At 34.7% G+C, this 22,711-nt stretch overlaps 1 protein-coding gene and 1 long non-coding RNA gene across 3 annotated transcripts in view; one reads left to right on the top strand and one right to left on the bottom strand.

Moving 5' to 3' along the window:
* LOC117211256 (glycogen-binding subunit 76A) overlaps nt 1-22,711 on the top strand; it is a 93,650-nt gene that overhangs the window by 12,778 nt on the left and 58,161 nt on the right. The window contains exon 1 of one of the 2 annotated variants that reach the window (XM_033454940.1): nt 18,462-19,859. The exons of the other annotated variant lie outside the window; for it this stretch is intronic. Coding sequence (XP_033310831.1) covers nt 19,779-19,859 — 81 coding nt within the window. The 5' untranslated portion in view covers nt 18,462-19,778. Of the gene's footprint in view, nt 1-18,461; nt 19,860-22,711 lie in introns of those variants that run through there. 2 annotated transcript variants of the gene reach the window in all.
* LOC117211259 lies at nt 20,789-21,830 on the bottom strand. The gene is made up of 2 exons (XR_004488241.1): nt 21,405-21,830; nt 20,789-21,293 (listed from the first exon to the last, which is right to left on the bottom strand). It is a non-coding gene; the product is annotated as an uncharacterized LOC117211259 (long non-coding RNA).

Raw genomic sequence — 22,711 nt, forward strand, 5'->3', positions numbered from 1 at the left:
TTTAGCCTTTTTTTAGCGCGATGAATATTTAATTTTAAAACATTATAAAAATGTTACATTTTTCAGGAAAATTCAAACTTCCACTTTCAGAGATACTTATCTAATTATACTACATGATGTGAAACAAAATTAAAAAAGTATTGCAATTTTTAAAGTTGTTTAAAAATTTGCAATTTATTCCATTAGTCATAATATATAATCACAAATATAACGATATATATCGTGTATATATCATAATTTTCAGTGTAGCATTTTTTGCGTAAATGTAGATTTATGCGTGCAATAAATTTAACGGACAATGCGCATAGCTGCAATGTTATCTTAAAATTTATTTATAATTTATGATTCAGGTGCTTTACAGTAAATCGTTTATGACTGATGAGTGTATTATACTTCGTTTAACATATAATGCTTGGAAAACCATAAACTCAGCGTGTGAATGTTTTAACAATTATCGTTTTAACAATAGCAACCAGTTAAAAAAATATTCCTTATAGACAAATTAAGCGATTCGTTCTTTGAACAATGAATAAACATACGTATACGTAAAAGCATACTGGTTATCGTCGTATTATTACTTCCTTCATTGACAAAATTGAATTTACATATTCTTTCGCTCATAACTAGCTAAATATACCTACAAAATATTTGCCTAGAATTTTTAGAATTTATTTATCCTAATAATCTACTTAACGACGTATACGTACATAAATGAGATCAATTCATGGTAAAAATAGAATTCTAAATCAAGAAAACTATTTTCACAATGAAAGAGTGTTATTATACATTTTATTCACGAATAGAAGTAACTACAAAATACAATACAATATGTATTATAGAAATATGTGGTGCAAAAAAGCATGTAATACAATATGCAGTACAGTTCTCGATTTATTTATAAACTCGTATATATAGAATCGCATCGTATAATCATATAGAATCGTCCCATATTAAATTCTTTCTTAAATCTTAACATACGAAATTCTTGACAATTTATTTCATCCTAAAGTTTAATAAGAGTAACAGAAACCAGAACTCTTAAAATATACCATGCATTTCTCACGCGTGTTACAGAAAACTGAGGCAACAATTCACAAAGGAACAAAATCAAACAATCGATTATTCTTTTAACCATACTGTAAAAATCCAATTGTTAGCCAACGGTTGCTTTTTCACAGTAATTTATTTTCTTCGCGCCGAACCGGCCTCGAACGAAGGTTCCCTACTGTACTTGATACTTGCAGCCATGAAAAATCGTGACAAGTAGACTCAACATACAGGTTCAGGTATTTTATATCTTTCGCCATGAATCTCACCCCCATGGTCAATTATCGACGGTCGATGGTACTCGCAAGATGCCAGTAATTAATCGTTCCATCCAGTTGCGCCAATTAAGCCAAACGGCTTGGTATCTTTCACTTAAGTTTTCCTCGCGGCTCAGCGGATCGTCGACGAGTTAATTTTTTGTTATTTATGGTAGCTGGTAATCCTCATAAGTAATGCCAATTACAAGGGCGCTTTCTGTGTTTTCCCCTTGACATTCGCCTGATCAAGGGTTGAGAGTAATATCGCGTGCAAGCACGATGTTTCACTCACGCGCTTGCACACATGTGTACACATAGCATACGCGTTATACAGAGTGCAATGACTTCTGCTTACGCTCGGCCCTTTCGATGGTCACATGCGAAATTAACGTTCCTCTTCACGTGTCTACTTCGTCGAAATTTTCCCATTTCGTTTCGAGTAATTTTTGGTGAAATTATCAGTTAGTTAGTCGTTTGATGTTTGGCATCGAGGATTTTGCACGCGAACGCGATGTTTCTTTGACATGGTAAGAACTAAAGTTCGGAAGTGCTTGATTTAATTGGTGTAACAGTATTGAGTTTGCGTTGATATGATTAGGTCACGTTGTGTTATAAGTAATTGTTTAGCGAGTTGTTATCAAAATATTATATAGATTTTGTAATGTGTGACTGTTGGGGTGCAGATATAGATTATATTTTTCTCTGTGCATTTGTCTTTATTTTTAACAATCGAGGGCGTTTTACAAATTTTCATGAAGACTTCTACATGTAAAATAATTGGCGATTTATGTAAATTCAGACTCGTGTTACTTGTGATAAGCTTTTAAATTTATTTTAGAGCTGATTTTGTTTGCTTGCACGAGGTAATACCGGAAGCGATAAATTCCAAAGAGAAATATTAAAGCAAAACTTATTCTCAGATATTCCTAACATTATTATCTACAAAATTATACGTGCTTTTCACATTTCTCGTACAAATCACTTTTTTACGTTTTCACGTCGTTTGAAATATTTTTATATCGGATCGCAATCGTCCCGACGTTAGATTAACATTCCATGTCTTTGTTAGAATAACCGTAACAATTGGTTCTCATAGAATCATCCGATATACTTTGCTTTAACTTCGAATCGTGCGAGATGATCACGTTACGTGTGTATTCAGCTATTAATCGTTCAATCGATTGTTAACGGCTTCAGTCTGCCTGTGATACTATTAGGACTACAATTAAATCACTCACGCGTCAATCAGGCAATGACTATACGTGATCGATGCGCACGATATTCGTGATTTTACCGCAGATTAACCATCTATGTTCTACGATCCTTTGTTATCTTTCAAGTAAGAAACAGTTGAATCTCCAACACTTATCCTCTACAGCTTTTTAAGAGCATCTTACTATAATCCTATCGTTTCTTCTTTCAATCCTATCTATGGTTCACATGTTCATATCATCAATGAACATTTGCAACATCTACCAACGTCATTACGAATCACATTTCCAAAAGTTGAATTACCTTAAATTTATAAGTTTCTCTCAATGCTATTATTCAACACCTGTTGATACAACGAATAACCGACTCTTTAAATACTTTGGTAATCTCTGACCCTAGTTTCCTGGATCCTGATCTTAGCGATTTCGTATCTTCCATGTACATCTTTAGATTCGTTTCAAATACCAATATAATCACGATAGTCACACGGTACTAACGAAATTTCAAAATCTTTAGTATGACACGTAATAATGTATCGATAAATATTTTCACGCGCCACTGTATGTCACACAAGGTCAGAAAGTTTCGTCAGAAAAAGCTTCCTCTTGCTTCCGATTCGTTTGTTGCGACGTTTCGAACGTATTGTTAGAAGAAACGAAGGCGGTGAATACGGCCCTGATACACGCGTACGGAGCAAGTACATTACCGGACGTTTATTTTCACAGGAGATACAGAGGTCCCTCGAAGTCGGTGAGGTTGAAATACGATGCGTTACGCACGATAATGCGTCTTAAGAGAGCAACGAGATTTTTCTCCCTTTTCACCGCGGGACCACACCCTTAGCCAACTCGTATACCGGGTGTCCCCATGAGCGTAACAACATAATTGCAATACGATGGACGATTATCGGCGTGACATTAATAACGAGTAAAACGGGACCATTATTAATCATGCAAGTTGGACGCGACCACGGGGGAAAAATACGATTGGCCGATTGGCCATTGCACTCGATAATACGTCTCTGGACAGGATCGCTCTCGTTGCATTCTCTTTGCTTCTCTTTCTTTTTTCTTTCTTCTCTCTTTTTCTCCCTTGCGTCTCTATTTTCTCTTTTTTCGTTCTTCTTTCGCTCTCTGTAACCACTCCCTGCTCTCAATTATATCGAGCGTGTTCGTACAAGCCAAGAGGTTCTCTCTGTGTTTGTTAACGTTCTATCGCGAAGCAACGTCACGCACGGCATCGTACGACACACGCCAGACTTGTTGATTTTTCCCGCGAAAATCACCTCACATGGCTGCGTTCGACTGTTTCACGCGCGATCTTCCTCACTCTATGAAGTATCGGAAGGAAACGTGTCTGACAGTCGCGTGTATAGAATAGAATACATTGTGCCTCGTAACGCTGTTCCATAGTTTGGCTATTGTGCGCGAAATTCTGCATGTGATGTAAATAACTCTTCTTGCAGCAAGCTTGGTTTTTCTACTCGCAAGTTTTTTCTTCTGTAAAGAATTCTTCAAGTATGTATTAATATACCCTAACATGTTTAAGTGTCGTACGTGGAATCTTTCTTCTTCTGTAAATATCCTTCCTATAAAACGTGTCATTCTTGTACTCGGAATATTTTTTGTTTTTTAACATGTTCGACTGTTATACGTGCAATTCTTCTCGCTTTAGAATACTTTCCTGTCTTGCAGAGAATTATTCATGTATAATATTTGATCGTTGTACGTAGAATGTTTCGTATTCTGTAAAATATTTTTCTTATAACATGTCTCGTTGTTGTTGTTGTTAATATATCTCTCGGAATAGTTTCTATACTGCAACGTGTTCTTCCCTGTTTCGTGAGAATTTTACGAACAAATTTTCTTCCAATAACGCGAAATCCTGTCTATTCTGTAAAAAATCCTTCCTATAACATGTTTGCTTTCTATAAACAGAACTCTTTTTCTTCCACAAGAATTCTTTCCGCGTATCTTGTTTAACTGTTATATATAGAATCCTTCCTACCATATAAAGCAAAGATGCTGTACTGTAAAAAATCCTTCATGTAATGTGTTCAACCGTTGTACGTAGAATCTTTTCTGTTCTGCGAACAGCTCTGTCTACAACGTGTTCCACTATTATACACGAAACCTCCTCTACCTTATGCAAAATTTTTTCTCGCCTTCGAAGGCTGATCCTATAACAATGAGCGCTAGTGTACCCATAATTATTGCTTTATACAAAACTTTTTCTAATTTGTAAAAAATCATTCCTATCATGCACAGAATCTCTCCTACATAGCATAAAAGTTGTCCTATTCTGTACAAAACCATCTCTATACATTTGTACAATAACTATTGTTAATTATAATTGTACAATAACTATGCATTAAGCCGCTTATTTCTTCCTTGCTACTTTCCACAAAATTCCTCAAAATATCATACAACCCTGTTTCATGTAATCCTCGTACGAAAATTGTCGTGCTGTGTAAAATATTATTTTTATAACACGTTCGAATATTATACATAGAAGAGTCCTTTATATACATTTTTTCTAGCCCTTTAAAGAATCCATTCCTATAAAGCAATTTATACTATATATAACTTTCTGTTCCTCACAAAATTTTTCCCGCCAACGATCTACGCATTCGACTGTCCTTTGCTCGAAATCCTTTCTGCCCAACAAGGAATCCTTTTTCTCGTTGCGCGATTGATTGTTGCGCACAGAGTCATTTCTACCCTGCAAAGTATCTTTCCTATTACGTCGTTGACTTTGACTATCGTGCGTGGAATCTTCTCTATCGTGTAACACTGTCGTGCGAGGAATCTGTGTTAGCTTGTAACGAGAGTGAGTGATACAGATGAAACGCGACGGACCGCGCACGGCCTCGCTCGCGTCTCACCTTGAGGAATGCTTTTTTAGTGCGCCGTTTAAAGGAAGCGATTATTTTTAGCATGGCGCCCGTTGTTGCTCGTCTTCAGATGCGGTCGTAACCGGTGGTATTTCTGTGGTTGCTTTTTGCTTTCTTGCGGGCAGCTTCTGGGTGATTGGGAATGTTGACCCCTCGATCATCGCAGACGTGCGATGAAAATTGGATTAAAGAGACGGCGAAAGTGTAAATAATTGGATGATTCGAGGCACATTAAAACGATATGGAGAATATTGATCTATGTCTTCTTATCGCGTTCACCGCTGATTACCTTTTCGTTACTGATAAATAATTTTCGTCGATGTGTTTCAGTTGATTTTACCAAGCAAAACGTAGTACGCGTGATACGCAAAGCAATTGCATTCTGATTAACGAGATCGTGGAAGTTTAAGAGATAGAAAATTTGACGAAGAAATGTGAGAAGTTTGCTTCGTGATATGAGATATGAAATTTTACCAATGTATTGTGTGTTTCTGTTTTATATAGATGGACTGAATTTTGTTAAATTATCAAAGAAATACTGTGAAATATACGTATAATATAATATCGAAGTGCTCCGAATATTTAAATCTTGTACCTTTATATGTATAATCTTGAATAAATTCATATAACCAACTTTTAGTAACATTGTCGTTATAGTAATAATAAAATTGATATGGTATATTTAATGTTTCCTCTAAACAATATATATATATATATACGGAATAATTAAATCATTACACCGCAGTACGTGATGCTTTAGTTACATCAATTACGTTCAAGAATATAGTCAATGTTTAAGGTCGTATTAAATTAAGGAATGACGCATTCCGTAAATCTCAAAGCGCGAATATTAATAACCCAGATCTAAAACTGTTCCAAGCACTACGTCGATAGCGATATACACATATACCGTTTCCTTTCTATCCACTACAACAATTATCTGCAAATTTTCTCGATAAATGTGGCACTGTTTCCATAATTTATTTAGAGTCAGATGATTCATCGATTCCACGAAAAAAAAAGAAAAAAAGGAAAAAGAAGAATGAAAGCAGATAAAATCCAATTTGCTCTATTTCTAGTAATTTATAAGTGTTTTGTTTGTTTATCTCAAGTAGGTGATAAGACGGCTTATCAACGCGGGGCCATTGACATTTTGGTCATTCATACTAAAAATACGTAACGTTGTTCTAATTCCCGAGAGTCCATTTTCGTCGTTAGATCAATGATCGATCAATATTTCGCCGGAAACCGCGAAACGTCGCTGCCAGCCGAGATTTATTGCAGGAACACTTGTGGCTGTGAATTAATATTTATAGCTCGTAGAGCATGGTAATAATTTACGCGACTATCGACAACGGGTCTTTGTCCTAGACTGTTCATGCGTATTGAACTTTAGATACGTATATACACTCCCGTTCATAAACATTAGAGCATTTGTTAGGCCCTCTTGCGTAATTGATTTAATATTGTGTTATTAGTAAAATTGTACAAGCCATAAGTTACAAGTTATCGATACTAATAAATAGATTACGAATATCTACGGTTTCATGGGACTTTTAAAGATGCAAAAATACACAGAGTACGTAGAATATGTAAGATCATATGAAATATCCGATGCACGGTAACCAGTATGATATTTGATAGATGAGACAAATCTTTGCTTCTATTTCTTGGGAAATTGAATATTTCAAGGATTTGAAGGAATTCGAACGTACTTCGTGGAACTCATTGTTGAAAAGAATAAAAATGTCCGTGAGAAAGGACCATTGAAAAAACAATGAATATGTTGGTTAATACATCGTGTTAAATTTTTTGTATAAATATTAAATATTACATTTTTCTTGAATTTTCCTACGAACTTTACAGCCACTCTACTTGATACATTGGTATGTTATTCGTGTAATACTGTGTGATAAAGATTGATTGTAAGGCGATTATTAGAAAAAGAGAAAAGATATACAAAATATACAAAATATAGGTAGAAGAAGTAGATGGAAAAATCAAAGTGACCCCAAAAGCAATTCCCCAATTGTTTCGGACAGTGAAATAATCTGCATTTGTGATACGAACAGTCGGCGTTTTTTTTTCTTGAAATCGCTGCGACTTCGTTTCGCAGATGTGCGTTTGTACATACACATATGGACATACTCTTGCCTCTGGCCAGGAGTTGATGAAAGCGGAAGAATAAGCGATTGTCGGTGCATTTTAAGGGCCGTTCTAATTAAACGAGCCGGTTTGACGTTCGGCCCTTCGCTTCTGTAGATCGATCAGGGCTATTGGTAGTTGTTAAAGATCTTTCGTAAGTTCTCGTTTTCAATTAATGAGACGGAGCTTGAAGCCAAAAACGTAGCGAAGGAACAATAAGAATAAGAATTACGATTATTTAGACTTTAAATCGTAGAAGTTTATTTATAGGTGTTAGCTATTATTATTATTTTTATTATTTTTATTATTTAGTTATATGTATTATTATTGTCACGCTCTGAATAGTAAGCTATCGGAAGGATAATAATAGTAATATTATATTATTATATATAATTTTTATTTGTTACTCTTATTTATTATTATCATTGTTACAAGATAATTTTACAGATTTATTCGAGCAAAGCGTTGTACGTGAAAGTTTACGCGTACGAATTTTGGATGAATTGTAATTGAATAATGTGAAAGATTGACGATGAAACTATAATATTACTTTGTAATATTATATTTTAATAATAACAAAATTTAAGAAGCCTGTGATTTGACAACACGCTAGATATTTTATACGTCTGTTTTTCTGTAGATTAGTTTAACGGAGAAACAGTAAAATTCAGTTAGTTGTTTTGAAATATCATTTATATTTAAATACATGTTTCTGCAAAATCTCCTTAAAATCTTCTAGAAATTTTACACAATTTGGCATGAGTAGTACAACTACAGTCGATGTTTAGAATCTAAAGCTTTAACCGTACAATACACCAATCTGCCAAAAATTACATAACGTTGTACTTTTTGATCTGGGGATCGTAACAGTTATAACCCAAATTAAAAGAGTATACGAATTAATACCTTAGTTTAAGTAATTTTTGATCAGAAATAACAATTACAAAATGATAAAAATGTTAAAGGTAACCGGAACGTCTGAAAATTAATATCTTTCAATCATCTAGTCTTCTGACCAATTTCTTTTAAATTTAGCGATCGTTATCTTTCGCCTGAACAAAAATTAACTTTTTCTCAGTGATCTTTCCGTAAAACTTTTAAAAATAATTATTATTTTCGGCCCCCTGCTTAAGTGTGATTACTTTTGAATTCGTATCGATCTTATCGATGTTTTTCAACTATCATTTTAATTTTTATTTTCCATTATCTTTCTACAACCTCGTTTCGTTCGAAAAAGAAAAAGAAGGAAAGAGAATGCAAGGAAGAACATGGAGGCGTTAAAAATTGGAAGGGACAAGATGCTTAACACGTCTCGTGTCTATTGGTCGTAAACTTGGCAACTAGTAAAATTGACGACACCGCTGCTACTTTGGTAATGACATCGTTTGAAATCTCCTCTCGACTCTAAGGACCTAGATTCTTGTTCGTTTAGCATTTCCTGGTATAAGTTGCGTTTCTTTAAAAAAAAGCTTCTTCAGTGTCACTGCCACTCTTTACCTGTCTTTAACATCATCTATCCACTTTACCAGTGGAAAGTCCAGTAATTCCTGATTCTATGATTCTCTTGATTCTAATGGAATTGGTTACAATGCTAATCAGACACGAGAATCCTCTTTGGAGAAATCAGAAACAGTATTAGCAATCACGACGTTTATCTCCCTTGTTATGCTCGTCCATGGATTTTTCTTAGACGAATTTCTCTTTAGAAACTTTGTTGCTTGAATATCTTTGTAGCGCAAGTTTTAGTTTTAACTGAGAAAATGTCTTTCATTAACTTTTCACAAGTTTACGGTAGAGTAGATTCTTGACCCATTAAAGCCCAAACAATGCGCGTGTATGTGCGCGCGTGTGATGCATTCTAACGTTACAAGTACATCAATTTCTTTAAATTTCATAAAATTATGAAATAAAGAAAAAGATGTTAAGCGAACGTTTTGTCTTTCATCGTCACGATGTTAAGGATACAAAAATAGATTTCAAATGAAACGTGTTGCATTAACGGAAACGTCGGCTGTCAATGGACGAAAAAATTTTCCAACGATGGAAAAACACAATTCGGTCGAAAATGAGGCAAAGGGTGCAGCAGGATTAAACTACGCCCATAAAGGATCGTGGCATCGATGACACGTATTATAAGCACCAAGAGATAAATAACAGGACACGTAGTGGCAGGATTTTGTTGTCTGGGGCCAGTCTGTGCACGATATTTGCTTGTACTGTCTCTCTACGTTTCGCTGGCATGAATTATCTTTATTGCTCTTCTCGTTCTCCTTGCTCACCGGGCACCCACGACACGCACTGTTCATGTGACGATCAGAGTACGACGATATGCCCAAGTCTTACGGCGCAACGTTGATATCGTTTCTCCCTCTACTCAGCGTTACTTCCTTTTTCCTTCGAGTTTTCGAACGGTGTTAAGGATTCCAGTTTCATAGCTTTCCAAGTTGTAGAGACACTTGTATAATTTATTGTTTATCGAGCAGCTAGACACAAATTTTCGTCCGATATTTCCTGTACTAAGTTTAGGACAACGTAGTTTGAGGGGAAAAATTTGTTGCTTGACCCTTGCAGCATGGAATTTCCTTTTCAGCTTGTGAACAAATTTGTTTCTTCATTAATCGTCGATAATCGAAACGCATTTTTTGAAGAGGTTGCTTGAAGTAGATGTAATATATCGAAGTTTGAGACTGTTAAGAATTTTAGTAAACAACTTACTGAATTTGCATGCTGTGCAGATGCAACATCGAACATCAAAAGATTCGGATATATACAGATTATTTACGTTATTAGTTGGCAGTGTTTCTTTTCCGTATTTTATTAAGACAAGTTTAACTTTCGTGTAATTTAAGAAGTATTATAGTTATAAACGAACGTGAAAACATTCGTGGTTGTGGCGTCATTACGTGAAAACTGCAGAAAATTAAGAATACTATTTGTGCGTAAAAAGCACTTTGCGAACTTTGTCTTATTTATCTCTTTCATAAATTTGTGATTTACGAAAGGAGGAAGTTTTTGGAGTAAATAATGCGAATACCCTGTATAATATCGGCCTAGGAAATTTTCTTCTTAAAGTAGTTGCAACGAATATAAATTCTTTTCCTTGTAAAAGTTTGCGAAACTCGTTGAGAAACTTGCAATTGTATATTCTGTATATGTATGGATGTGCCAAGAAAACGACGTGTACTGAATAAAATTGCATGCAAATAGAATTTTTCGTTGCTTTTAGAGTAAACCAATAATACCAAATACATCGTACAAGTATTTTATAATAATATTTAGAAAGTGGGAAGACGAAGCAGACCTTCTTTTAATTTTACTTCTCTTCAGTTTCGTATCGATCCTCCTCGCTAAACCAAGAATCGTCCAAAAGTATTGATTATATCATAGAACAATCCATATGAATTCGTTTAAGTTCTGCTGTTTGCCAATCTCGAAGACATTTGGCATCCTCTCGTCTATTCAAGAATAGTTCCTCTTCAATTTTTATCTGGGTCATTGCGTCTATTCGTTTCCTAGGATCTTCTCCTTGCCGCTGTGAGACAACACTTCTGACAAATAGGTTTACAATCGATGAAGCCCCTGTTTCACTTCACAAAGAAAACGTCGTCGATCGATGATCGATACATACTTGGAGTTACGATTCTAATCTTTGTTTAATCAACCAGCGACTTGTCTATCTCCTTGTTCCTTTCTTCTCATCGTTAGAGGCTTGTCATCGTCTCACTCGACGCGGTGAATGGATTCAATGAAAACAAAGTGAGGGGAATGGACCAGAAAATCAAGCTTAATGAATATTAATGAGTCTATGCGTTTAGTAATTTAAGTACCAAGGAAGAAAAGTTCGATTAACCTCTCGAATACTTCAGCTCGATATTTTGTTTTTTAACAGACGTTTAATTCTCTTTTATTTAGATCTCCTTCATAAAGTTGTGTATCTTGTACCGCACGTACAGCAATATTTTGGAAGAGAACTTGTAACGAAAAGAAAATGTACAGAGTTATGTTTTCCATATTCTCCAGTTTGCTAAATCGTTTTTGTGCAAGACGATCGTTAAAGTAAGTGGAAAAGGTGAAAATCAGTTGGAAATAAATTACAAGAATATAGCAGATAGAGATCATTAGAGATACTCTATTGATACAATTTTTGTAAGAGTGTTCTTGGTTGATCAATAATATTGTTGATATTTCAAAGTTCTCGAGGAAATTCCGGTTTTTCGATAAATATTAAAGATACATATTGATCCTTTTAGCTGAGGATCTTGAAACATTGACAATACACATATATCGATCGATCGAAGTTTGCTATCCTTAAAGCTTGTTATCTTTATGGAACGAAAGTAAGATTTGTCTGGCCATTTTAGATATAAAGGGAATGAGTTGTTGCAAATAGAATGGTACACGATATATCCAACCATATTTTTCATAATATTATACTTGAAACATCTATGTGACGTTAAAGCGATACAATAAAAATTGCAGAAACATTTAGGATGATGCAATAGAAAAAACATCGTTTCTTTTAGGAAAGAGAGAACTTTTGATATTTACTTATTTTGATGATTGGTACTATACTTTGAGATTGTTGTTTAAAATTTTCTTCATTTGGAATTTAGAACGCGATTCTCTGTATTTGGAGCAGTTTTAAAGGAGAACGTGTTTAACGTAATTTTAGCAATTACAAATATCACGCGTTAGTAGGTCAGATTTAGAAACTAGATCTTTGGTAAATTTGTACATTTGGTATATGGAAAATTCCGAGTCTGTATGATATTCTTGCAATCCAGAAAAAAACGTTTAATGATATCCACGATCCTTTTCGTGCGATAATTGCGTGAAAAAAATCCGCGAATCGCTCTAATTAATACGCAACACGTATACGAATTGCCGACAAGTTAAAATTAGTCGTAGTCTGAATATCTTTAACGTTATCATCGTTGTGACTTGTATTTAGGTCATCTCTTATCGCGTACCTATTTCGATAAGGTGCAGAAATCAATGAATGATTTTTTGCTGAAGTTGTGATATCGCACTTGTTATAATCTAGGTTCCACGTTTATATTTGGTTTCGATATTTTTGTTTATAAACAATAAGTTTCTTTAAAATAATATCGTCTACAATTAACGAATCGTATGGATATTAAATTGTATCTTGTGACAACAGTGTGCGATTATTACCTTAAATTGTGACAATACGTCAAATTACTCTATGAAAGCTGTACTAGTTTATTTCATGGATCGAATATGAATTAGAGAATTTCTAGATATATGTAGAATAGAAAGTTTTTTAATAAATATTAATACGATATTTTAACAGTATTATATGAATGTAATAAAATGCTTAGAAAGTCCTAAAAGATCCTAAAATATCTTCTATATCAAAGGTACCATTTTTCCCGAAAGAAAGTGACACTTTTTCGCTTTAAAGTGCGCTCTAAAGAATGCAATACAGTTGTATACGTCGTATGATGTACAATCGCGTATAAACAATATGTCAAAATAACAAATACCTATATTGCAGGATATAAAACGAAACAACATCGATTATGTGGACCTAGTGACATAGTTACTCTTCAGATCCAATATTTATAGATACGAATAAGATGACAATACTTTCTTATCATCCGCCTATTGCTTCGAAGATAATAATATCGCTATAAAACAATACTTGCTGATGTTATTCACATTTCCAAACAATTCTCACGCATTTGGAAATATGAAAATGCGAATGTAAATCGCTTATCTGTCGCATGGTAAATAGAAAAATTCCACTCAAGTATTTATCGCTATCAAATACATCATTTTTTACTAAAACGATTAAATATCGTCTTTCATATAACGCTGTCTATAGAAACATTTCTCAAAAGTACCCTTAATCGTCGTATCTGATCATCGCAAGATCACCGACGTAGATGATTCGAGACTTTTGCACAGACGCACATATATCTCTATCTTCGATCAAGTTGACATCTTCTTCCCTATTAGAAGATTCAATCTGATCCGACAGTCTCGTAACACTCACGCGTCGCGCTCATCGTGTCTCGGAGACATCGATGAATCTCTCTCACGGTCCTTTAGGTGGATGTACGCGACGAACCCGGGAGGCAGTCATTCTGGAGGCCGCATTTACGCCTCATTTCATTATTTGCAGCTCGAGTCGAGCCTGATGCTTTCTCTCTTTATCCCGACTGAAAAACGAGATTGCCTAGGTACCGGAGTGACCGTGTTGGCGTAGGTCGCGTACAGTTAAGTCGCGATTACAAACGCGTAGGCGTTTCGTACTGTCGCGATAAGATCGATGAAATCGGCCGATAAGATCGATAGGAGTTCCATTCTTTAATAGCAGGAATTGAGTGCGCGCATAATTTAATAATATTGCATCCTTGGTTGATTTACGACTGGCCGACGACGCATCAAATGGCCGGGCTGATTTCCTTTCTTTTTCTTTATCCTCTTTTTTTTTTTGTTGCCAGCTGCACCATAACGTACCAGTTTACGAGGTGCACACACTTCGTTCGCCCTGATTTCGTTCGGGTTTATCCTCTCGGTGCCATTGAAAAATATTGCTCGGTTTCCTAACCGATAATAAATATACCCACGAAAGTATTTTGCACACTTCCTATAGAAAACTTTTGCGTCCACATTGCACGCGTTACATAAAACATTTCGAAATTTCATTAGCATAGTGACGAGACACCGTTGACATTACTATATTGGTCAAATTTAAAACCAATCTGAAAATGTTTGTGGAAATTATAAGATATCCATTGTAAATATATGTTTAATTAAAGTTTGGCGTACAGCGTGAATGATCATTTCAAGTGCATACAACAAGTGTTAAATGTATGATTACACCGAATACAGGTTGTTCGACAAACAAGCGTCCGATTACTTTCGCATATATTAAACGAAATTCTATTTCTTTTTGAACGTGTTTCTCTCACTCTGTAAATGTTTCAAAAACATCGATTGTCACGACATTAATTGCTTGTTTCTCATTTCAATAATAATCATATAATTATCATATCGTCTCGTGTGACTTCAATTACAGCGGTCGATGAAAGTATTTAAACAGTTACATAGGAAGCTTGTTATGTTATGTATTTTAAAATTTTGTAACAATTCTAACGAGACGCACGACTATCACGATTATATTGATAAAATTTGAAACCAATCTGAAAATGTATTCAAAAGTTGCGAGATACCAGGTACTCGTTATAAACATGTACTTAATGAACAATTAATATACAGCACGAATAGCCGTCTTAAACGTACGGATACAAATAAAAATGAAGAATATTTGAGCGATTTTACAACTATGAGAGGCAGCACGTCATTTCTTGAGTTTGATCTACTAAGAAAATCGGGAGCATGCTGAGCAGAGAGGTGTCTTTCTTTGAACATTACGTAGACGTACCTACCAATTAACTGACAGTCTCAGTGGAACAAATATGGAAGCGGTCACTAGAACAAGTGCATATTGAGGTTTAAGATCTGTTTAAGATCTGGATTAAGAATGTATAGATACAGATTATTCCATTAAAGTTTTTTTTTTTACAAAGGAGTTTATTGAGTCCAGAAAATACAGATTTTAAGTACATTATTCACAATAAACGTGAATTTTTGTAATGGTATGTTAGGCAAAGGTACCGATACGCGGCGGTACGACGTAGCCATGCTGTATTATGTGTCGGCGCTTTACATTTTTTGTTGTATGATGCGGTTTTTGGGTTTAAGCCTCTGGGGAGCGGAGCTTTTTTTTTATTTTTTTCTGTCCTGAAAAATTTGGTCTGTCCTAAAAAACTTGGTATTCCATTAAAGTTCATCTCTGTTCATGATTCTCTCGAATTAAACATCCTGTCATTTAAATCACTTTTAGGAAAATATTCATATATTCGTATCTGTTAAATACTAATTTCTTTTTATATATGACAATACATAACAAAATAAACGGAAGTAAAAGCTCGTAGTTCCAAATTAATAACAGGAATTTCTCAAATTCACAATCAGCGCTTTGATTCGATAATCTTGGAAGTTTCAATTCTATTTTTTTAGTAATAAAATATTTAATTTTGGTCGTTTAATATCTTCTTCCGTTTTACATGTATCTGATCGTGCCTGTATTTGGACATTATCCAATATAATCTCACTTTCAAGAATTTTAAGTCTCGTAACTTTAATTGCAACGTGTTGTATGACGCATTCTATATAATTATTCGCAATCCGATGAACATAACTTTCGGACATTGAGTATCTTCGATTCCAGATTAGCTATATTATCCTCTAGACGACAGAGCCAATACGACACGTTTCAATTTGCACATTAATTATTTTTATGTCTTGCAATTAGAATGATTCACGCATTAACATTCTCATATTAAAGTTCCATCGTTTACTCTCACATTGTTATAAATATAAATACGATATAAAACGCGTAAGTGGATAGCGGATTTTTATGTATTTATGGGAAGCGTATTTCGTAACATTCGATATTTGGCAAGTAAAACGAACTTCTGTCCACAGATTCCATTCTTTAAATTAATTCATAAAAGCACGAATTTGCGTAAATATTCGCACACCACACATAAGTAATTAGTAAAATTGTAGTACGATTTGCATATGGAAAATTTCTAGGTTGGGCATTTTAGTTGCTTCATTAGCGATTCAGACAATGCGACGAATAACAAACAATAGTCTGGTAACTGAGAACTACAACTCATGGTGAAAGTCACGTTTCAGCACGTATCGCCACTGTTGAGAATTTATCAGAAACTTATGGGAATGGTTAAATATAGAAACCTGCGCTCGAAGAGTATGAATGAACCTTACGGGAGTTCCCTCTTTGATGACGAACGTTTATTTTACTTCGCTTGGAATTGGTTTTCGCGAGCGCGGCAGCAAGTAGCACGAGAAACCAGGCGTTTTGTAACAAACTAGTATCGAGGGAGTTCATCATTTACATAATCATGTCGCATGAAAGATGATCGAAAAAATTGCTAACTCAATTTTAACGTCAGTAGAAAGTACGTAATTCGTGTAATCTGTGCTTTACATTGAATATTGACGTTATCAATAGCTTAAAACATTTTTCAATGCAATTATTTGTCAACATAACAGTTGTCAACAATTAAATCAATGCAATTTTCAATGCAAGTATTTATCAACATAACAACCGACATAAATTTTTTAACGAATTTGGTGGAAAGTGGAGTGCTACTATGTAAATTTTTTTTTACTTTCTGTTAATAATTGCTTGGTTGTGATATAGAGATAAGAGACTAATTCGCAATTAACGAACGAGTACTTCATTCAACGAACTGGTATTACGTTACTTACTCACGATAGTTATATCATATCTAAGGAAGCCATCGATCAAAGCAAAGACAATATTATTAATTTTTATTAATGTTTCAATGTTATTAATTTTGTCGAATGTTATGCAGATTAAATTTTATCCTATTTCTTTGCAGTAATTATTTAAAAAAAAACAAAAATTCTTCTTAAAGTAGGATCATCTTTTACTGATTTCGGAACTCAAAATCAAAATCAAAATATAATATTCAATGTACAAAATAGTCCAGTGGAAAGTGTACAAAACTAAAAGAATAAAAGAGGACGCGGAAAATAATATAAAACATATTACAATACTGAAACAAATATTGGAAATATCATCATTCACGATGTAATTAAGATATCACTTATAATTATCGTATATCGCATTATCGTACATGCAAATATTTACATTCTCGTTCACAAGTCGTCAGATAGCTTCGTGAGTAGTGTCTCTCTAGTTATTATTTATTTATCATTGAAACATGATATAACTTATTTTTCCTTATACGTAATTGACAAGTGTCAACTTAATTTTATAATTACAAGATCTGTTTATCTTTATCCTAGATACACAAATAAGAAGCGTCTCGTACATTATATGTACGTGTGTTTGTAGTATTCCATGTGATATACATCAGTTAATCATCGTCAATTAACAAATTCTTTACTAACACGATATGATTTACACTGAAATTTAAGTTCACGATCATCCCGTAATTTTTTAAACGTGAAATTTTTAATTAAAACGATTCTTTTACGAATCCAAACAGAGAAACAAATAAGTATACTGCGAATATTTATGCAAATTATGAACACAATTGTAAGGAAAAATTTGTTTCAACCACTACGTATTATACCAAGTACTCTGCTCTGGATATTACATACATTGTTGTATTATTACTATTATTATATATTTTCCTACAAATACATATAAATTCGCCGTCTATATGAAACCTATAGGAGAAGAACATTAGTCATAGTTTCTATTTTTCACAGAAGAGATCGTGTTTTCCATTTTCATAAATTTCAAACTATTGCCTACGACAATATTAGATATTAAAATTCAAGAATTATTTTCAATCTTACATCTTTGGATTTAACAGCTTCTCAGCTACATCGTATTAAAGTACCATTCTTCGCGCACAAAATTAGAAAATCAACAAAAATGTACCAATCGTGTCCTTCTTTTGTCATCATTCTATACAACGAATAAAGCAATTCGCCAAAGCAAGACCCATTGATCGTATCACATCGGAAAGTCGATGTTGGTTCGCACGAGCCCTTCTTTTTTCTTCGATCAACTTTCTACGGAAAGTCGTGGCGCCACGCGTCAAAAATCAGCTCGTTGACGTATCACTTCTGACGTTGAGTTTTCCTCGAAAAACAAATCGCATACTTCGCTACTATCGAGGAAATCCTGCGGATTGGATCGCGGCAGCCGTCAGGACGATCTGTCGATTCTAGCAGAATGCAAGAACTTATCAGTCGTCTTACGAGCAGTTGCTATGCGTTATGGAAGGGGTCCCTGGAGTCACCTACTAGCTCGACCAGTCAGAAGTCAGTGTGTGTAAGCCGGCCGGTCGTGCCGGCTCCTTTTCTGTCTTTGCTCTGCTGCACCTTCGTTTTCCGAAAAATCGTAACTCGACTGCACGTTCATTCAGCCGCATGCCATAGATCGATCGGGCCAAGTGTCTCGTTAACAGTCGAACAAATTGCACCGTCAAAACCTGCGATTTCCTAAAAACTACAAAGCCTTTTATCCGTCACGAGAAACGAATCATGGTGGTCCCGTTAAGGAGGGATACTCTTCGTGAACTTTTCTTCCACGCTGTGCCTTGAATTTAGCAGAAAATTCGTGATTTACAGTCGAACAGCATTTTAAAAAAGGAAGAGACAGTAGAGATTTTCTCGTCGACAGTGGAGCATTGCATCGAAATATCGTATTTTCAAGGAGAAATATCGAGAGACGTTCGGTCGTCGAGAATGCGAAGAGGAAGAGACGAGGTCGAGTGAAATTTTTATCGAGTTTTTGTTGTTGTTGCTTTTATCGGGACGGAGGGCACAGTTTGTGTGAATTAACGGACGGGAAATTAATAGGCCGAAGATGTTTAAAATTGTACGACGATTTTGCGTTTGATGGGATTTTATGTTTGCTCTTTTGTTATCTGTGGTGGTGAAGAAACTTTAAAAAGAGTTTGAAAAGTCATTTCCTCTCTGACCTAGGGAGAAGAACGCCGTAACGTAAAATCTTGTCGCTCTCTATTAATACTTGTGTTTCAAGGAAATACGTACGATATAACGTATGCAGAAAACAGGTGGAAAATAAAATAAAATCGTGCATCGAAGAAAGATATCGATTTTTTAGAATTTTTCTGAAGAGACGTTTATTGAAAAAAATTACAAAATTCGAAGCAGTCGAGGGGTTAAGGCTACACAAAAAAATTTCTCAACGTTAGAAAAGACAGTGTGCGACGTATAAGTCGCATGTTTTGATGGACTGTGAACGAAATGAATAGAATTGTGATTTTTACACGTTTCTGAAACTGAACTTTGTCGGCTGTATTGCCGAAGACGATAACCAATAGGCAACAAAAAGTACATTTTCTTGACGATACGAGAGTAATGTTATTTATTACGGATTGACTGTTTGCTGTTTTCTGATTAACTTGAGATATAGATCGATTCGACTCGAAAACAATTATTAATTGGCGCCGTACAAAGTAAATAATCCTACCTTTTTCGATAACATCGAATATATTTAAGAAACGAAACGTTGTTTTTTCGAAAATGTGAGGACAAAGATGCACGAAACCGACTGGAAAGTGCTGGAAGAATCTTCATTGAAGTATAACGAGGTGCCTTCGATCTGATTCAATACGATTTAAGCAAGGAGCATGATTATGACGCATACGGAAGAAGTATCGACGACTTTCGAGTCGAAAACACCGACAGAACAAATGAATGGCCACTCTATGGTGAATAGCTCTTTTGTTTTTTTCTTAATTAAATTAATCAATTTAATCTTTCGCCTTAAATACCAACGATTTATCCAAAGACACGTAAGTCGTGTTTTGATCCGGGATTTTAGTATCGCGATATTTTACGCTTAATAGACTGCAGGGTGTCTCTTTAAATGAAAATTGTAGAAGTGAAATACTCGTTATAATAATATTGGCGGATATTATCGTGAAGCGCCACGTTTCGCTCATTTACATTGGCATTCATCGATTTATCTCGGTATATCGAAAAAGATACGTAGTATAGTAGATAAATTTATTTGTTCTGAAATTAAACACCCATATCTAGTAACGAGCACATTTATATTTAGTTTGCTCCCCGTATCGTATCGCGTATGACTTTCAGCATTTTCTCTCCGCGTCGTGACGCGACGGTGATTTTAACATCGCGCACAGTTTAATTAGTATATTCGATCTTTGATATATGCAAAATACGAAGAACAAACGTCTGAAAATCAATTACGCATCGGCATTTAGAGATCAAATATGATTGCGTTATGATTAGTTAAAACAATCGATTAAATGCGCGAAGAGAGAAAAATTTAATGAGATTTTAAACTATCGTTTGTTCTATCGATAGCGCATTAATGCAATTTAATAAGTTAAACTAAACTAATTTACACACGGAGATCGGAGTAGAATGATAAATTACATTTCCCAGCATTTCATAGATATAATATATTAAAATTTGATATGATTTCGAAGAATTTTGTATTACTAAAACTGTTCTCTGTTTAGTTTTTGGATCAACTATGTATTTTGGACTGTCTGTTTCTCGAATATATCGAGAATATATTCATAGTCGTCGATATTCGAACTACCAAAGCAATTAAAACTACTAATATCAGTTTCTCTATCTTTGTACTTATTAAAAACATGTAAATGAATTCGGTAATTTAATGTGTACTTTTATTGAGCCATTAATTACATATTCTGATATAGATGATGTATTTTGGTCATATTGTTTCAATTCCAATTAACTATAACGTGCTTAGCTGCGTATTAAAGATCGTTAATTTGAAACGCTTTTGATTGTTTTTTTTACGCAGTTTCCTGAACTTAATGCTTGGTATTTTATAGTCTTTGCGTTCAACAGGTTGTTCTACTTCCCAACCTGCTGTCAATTAATAATAACGACATTAAAATCGGAAGATTAAAATAGGCTCATTACGCTGTTCTTACGAGCCTCGTATATATCTAATGTTTCCAGCTATAGCTTCGGAACGATGGAAATAAAACGATTGGAGAGGGATCTTATTAGATAAAATTAAATAGTCTTGTTTTATGTGTTCACTTCTAAAGTAGACACGTTCCAATGATTTTAAAGTCATCTCTCTTTCCTTAGATAGAACTATAAATTTCTTCCTATACTCTTCCTCTAATCTTCATTCTCTACAAAAGAAAAAGCTATAAAGATACCTACATTGGGAACTTATTAATTCAGAAAATATTATAATCCTAATTTTGTATGAAAGACAAAAAAACATATAACACAGTACCTACCCTTACGTATATGTTTCATACTCAGTTTTACTCGAAATACACTCCAAAATTTACAAATAAATCAAGAAAATTGCCTACTAATCCCATTTAAATTGCTCGTTTCTTTCCTGTTGATTTAATCAAACCGATCGAATCTGTTTGAACGACCCGCGTATTGTAACAAGCTATTTAAGCGTAACGATTGTGAGTAATCGATCGAGAACTGATTTTTCGATGGCAATTATGGTTGGCCAGGTTATTGCCCTTGCGGTGCGTGCTATGAATGAATTAACGTTTCACCGCAAAACGAAGGCCAGGTTGATGATAATAGCACGGCTTCTGGTACACCTTGACACCGAAAATATCGTGAACGAGAGTTGCTGTATTCGGTTGCAGTACCGATCGGCGGTCGACTGCATCGGACTGAACCTCATCATTTCGACGACGACGACGACGACGACGCAATAACGTATCTATGTATAGAGGATGTCCGCGAACAGAGTCTTACCGCGCAGTATCTGCTTCTCTGAACCGCGCGATTCGCACGGTCCCGCGTCGATCAGTTGAAATTTCGCTTCTTACCACGCTTCACTCTGGTACGTAATCAAATTCAGATCATTTCTATCGACGAGCTGACTTATTCCAGTTAGATTCGCGTTAGGTTCGGTTATTAGAGTACACTGATTTATCGATTCTGATAGAGGAATAGAGGATGTTGGATGGAATTTTATCGAGAACTACTTTTCGTTCTCTGGAAGGACACGACTTTCCAACTATCAAAGATTGAGAAATTATCTATGAATCTCTTTTAGAAGGGCGCTACGACGCTTATGCAGTTTGCATCTTGTCTATTTTAGGCTAGGTCCGAGTTAGATCTATTTATTGCAATGGTTCGTCTTGGCACGCAACGAAATTTTAGTAATTTATACACTGATTTATTCGAGATTTAATTTTGGTTGGGAATTCTATTGAGAAATACATTGGAATTATCGAAAATCGAGAAATTTTCTATGAACCTTTCTGGGAAAGCTTTGAATAATTTTTATTTTGACTATTTTAAACTATTTTACACTAGATTTGAATTAGAATGCTTGTTGCAATGCTTCGTCCTGGGACACATGGAAACTTGGATAATTTAGATTGACTTATTCTAGATTTAATTCGGAGAGGTAATACAGACGTTACAATTATGTCGAAATTTTAGAAATTCCAAATTTTGAATTTGGAAGGATAGTGAAAATTTTCTATGATTCTTTTTGGAAGCCATTAGATTCAGATTGCTTTCATTTATATGTAAAAATGTATAACAATAGGAAGTAGTTATAATA

The sequence above is a fragment of the Bombus bifarius genome, unplaced genomic scaffold, assembly GCF_011952205.1.
Source record: "Bombus bifarius isolate JDL3187 unplaced genomic scaffold, Bbif_JDL3187 scf7180000008225, whole genome shotgun sequence".
NCBI classification, from domain to species: Eukaryota; Metazoa; Arthropoda; class Insecta; order Hymenoptera; family Apidae; genus Bombus; species Bombus bifarius.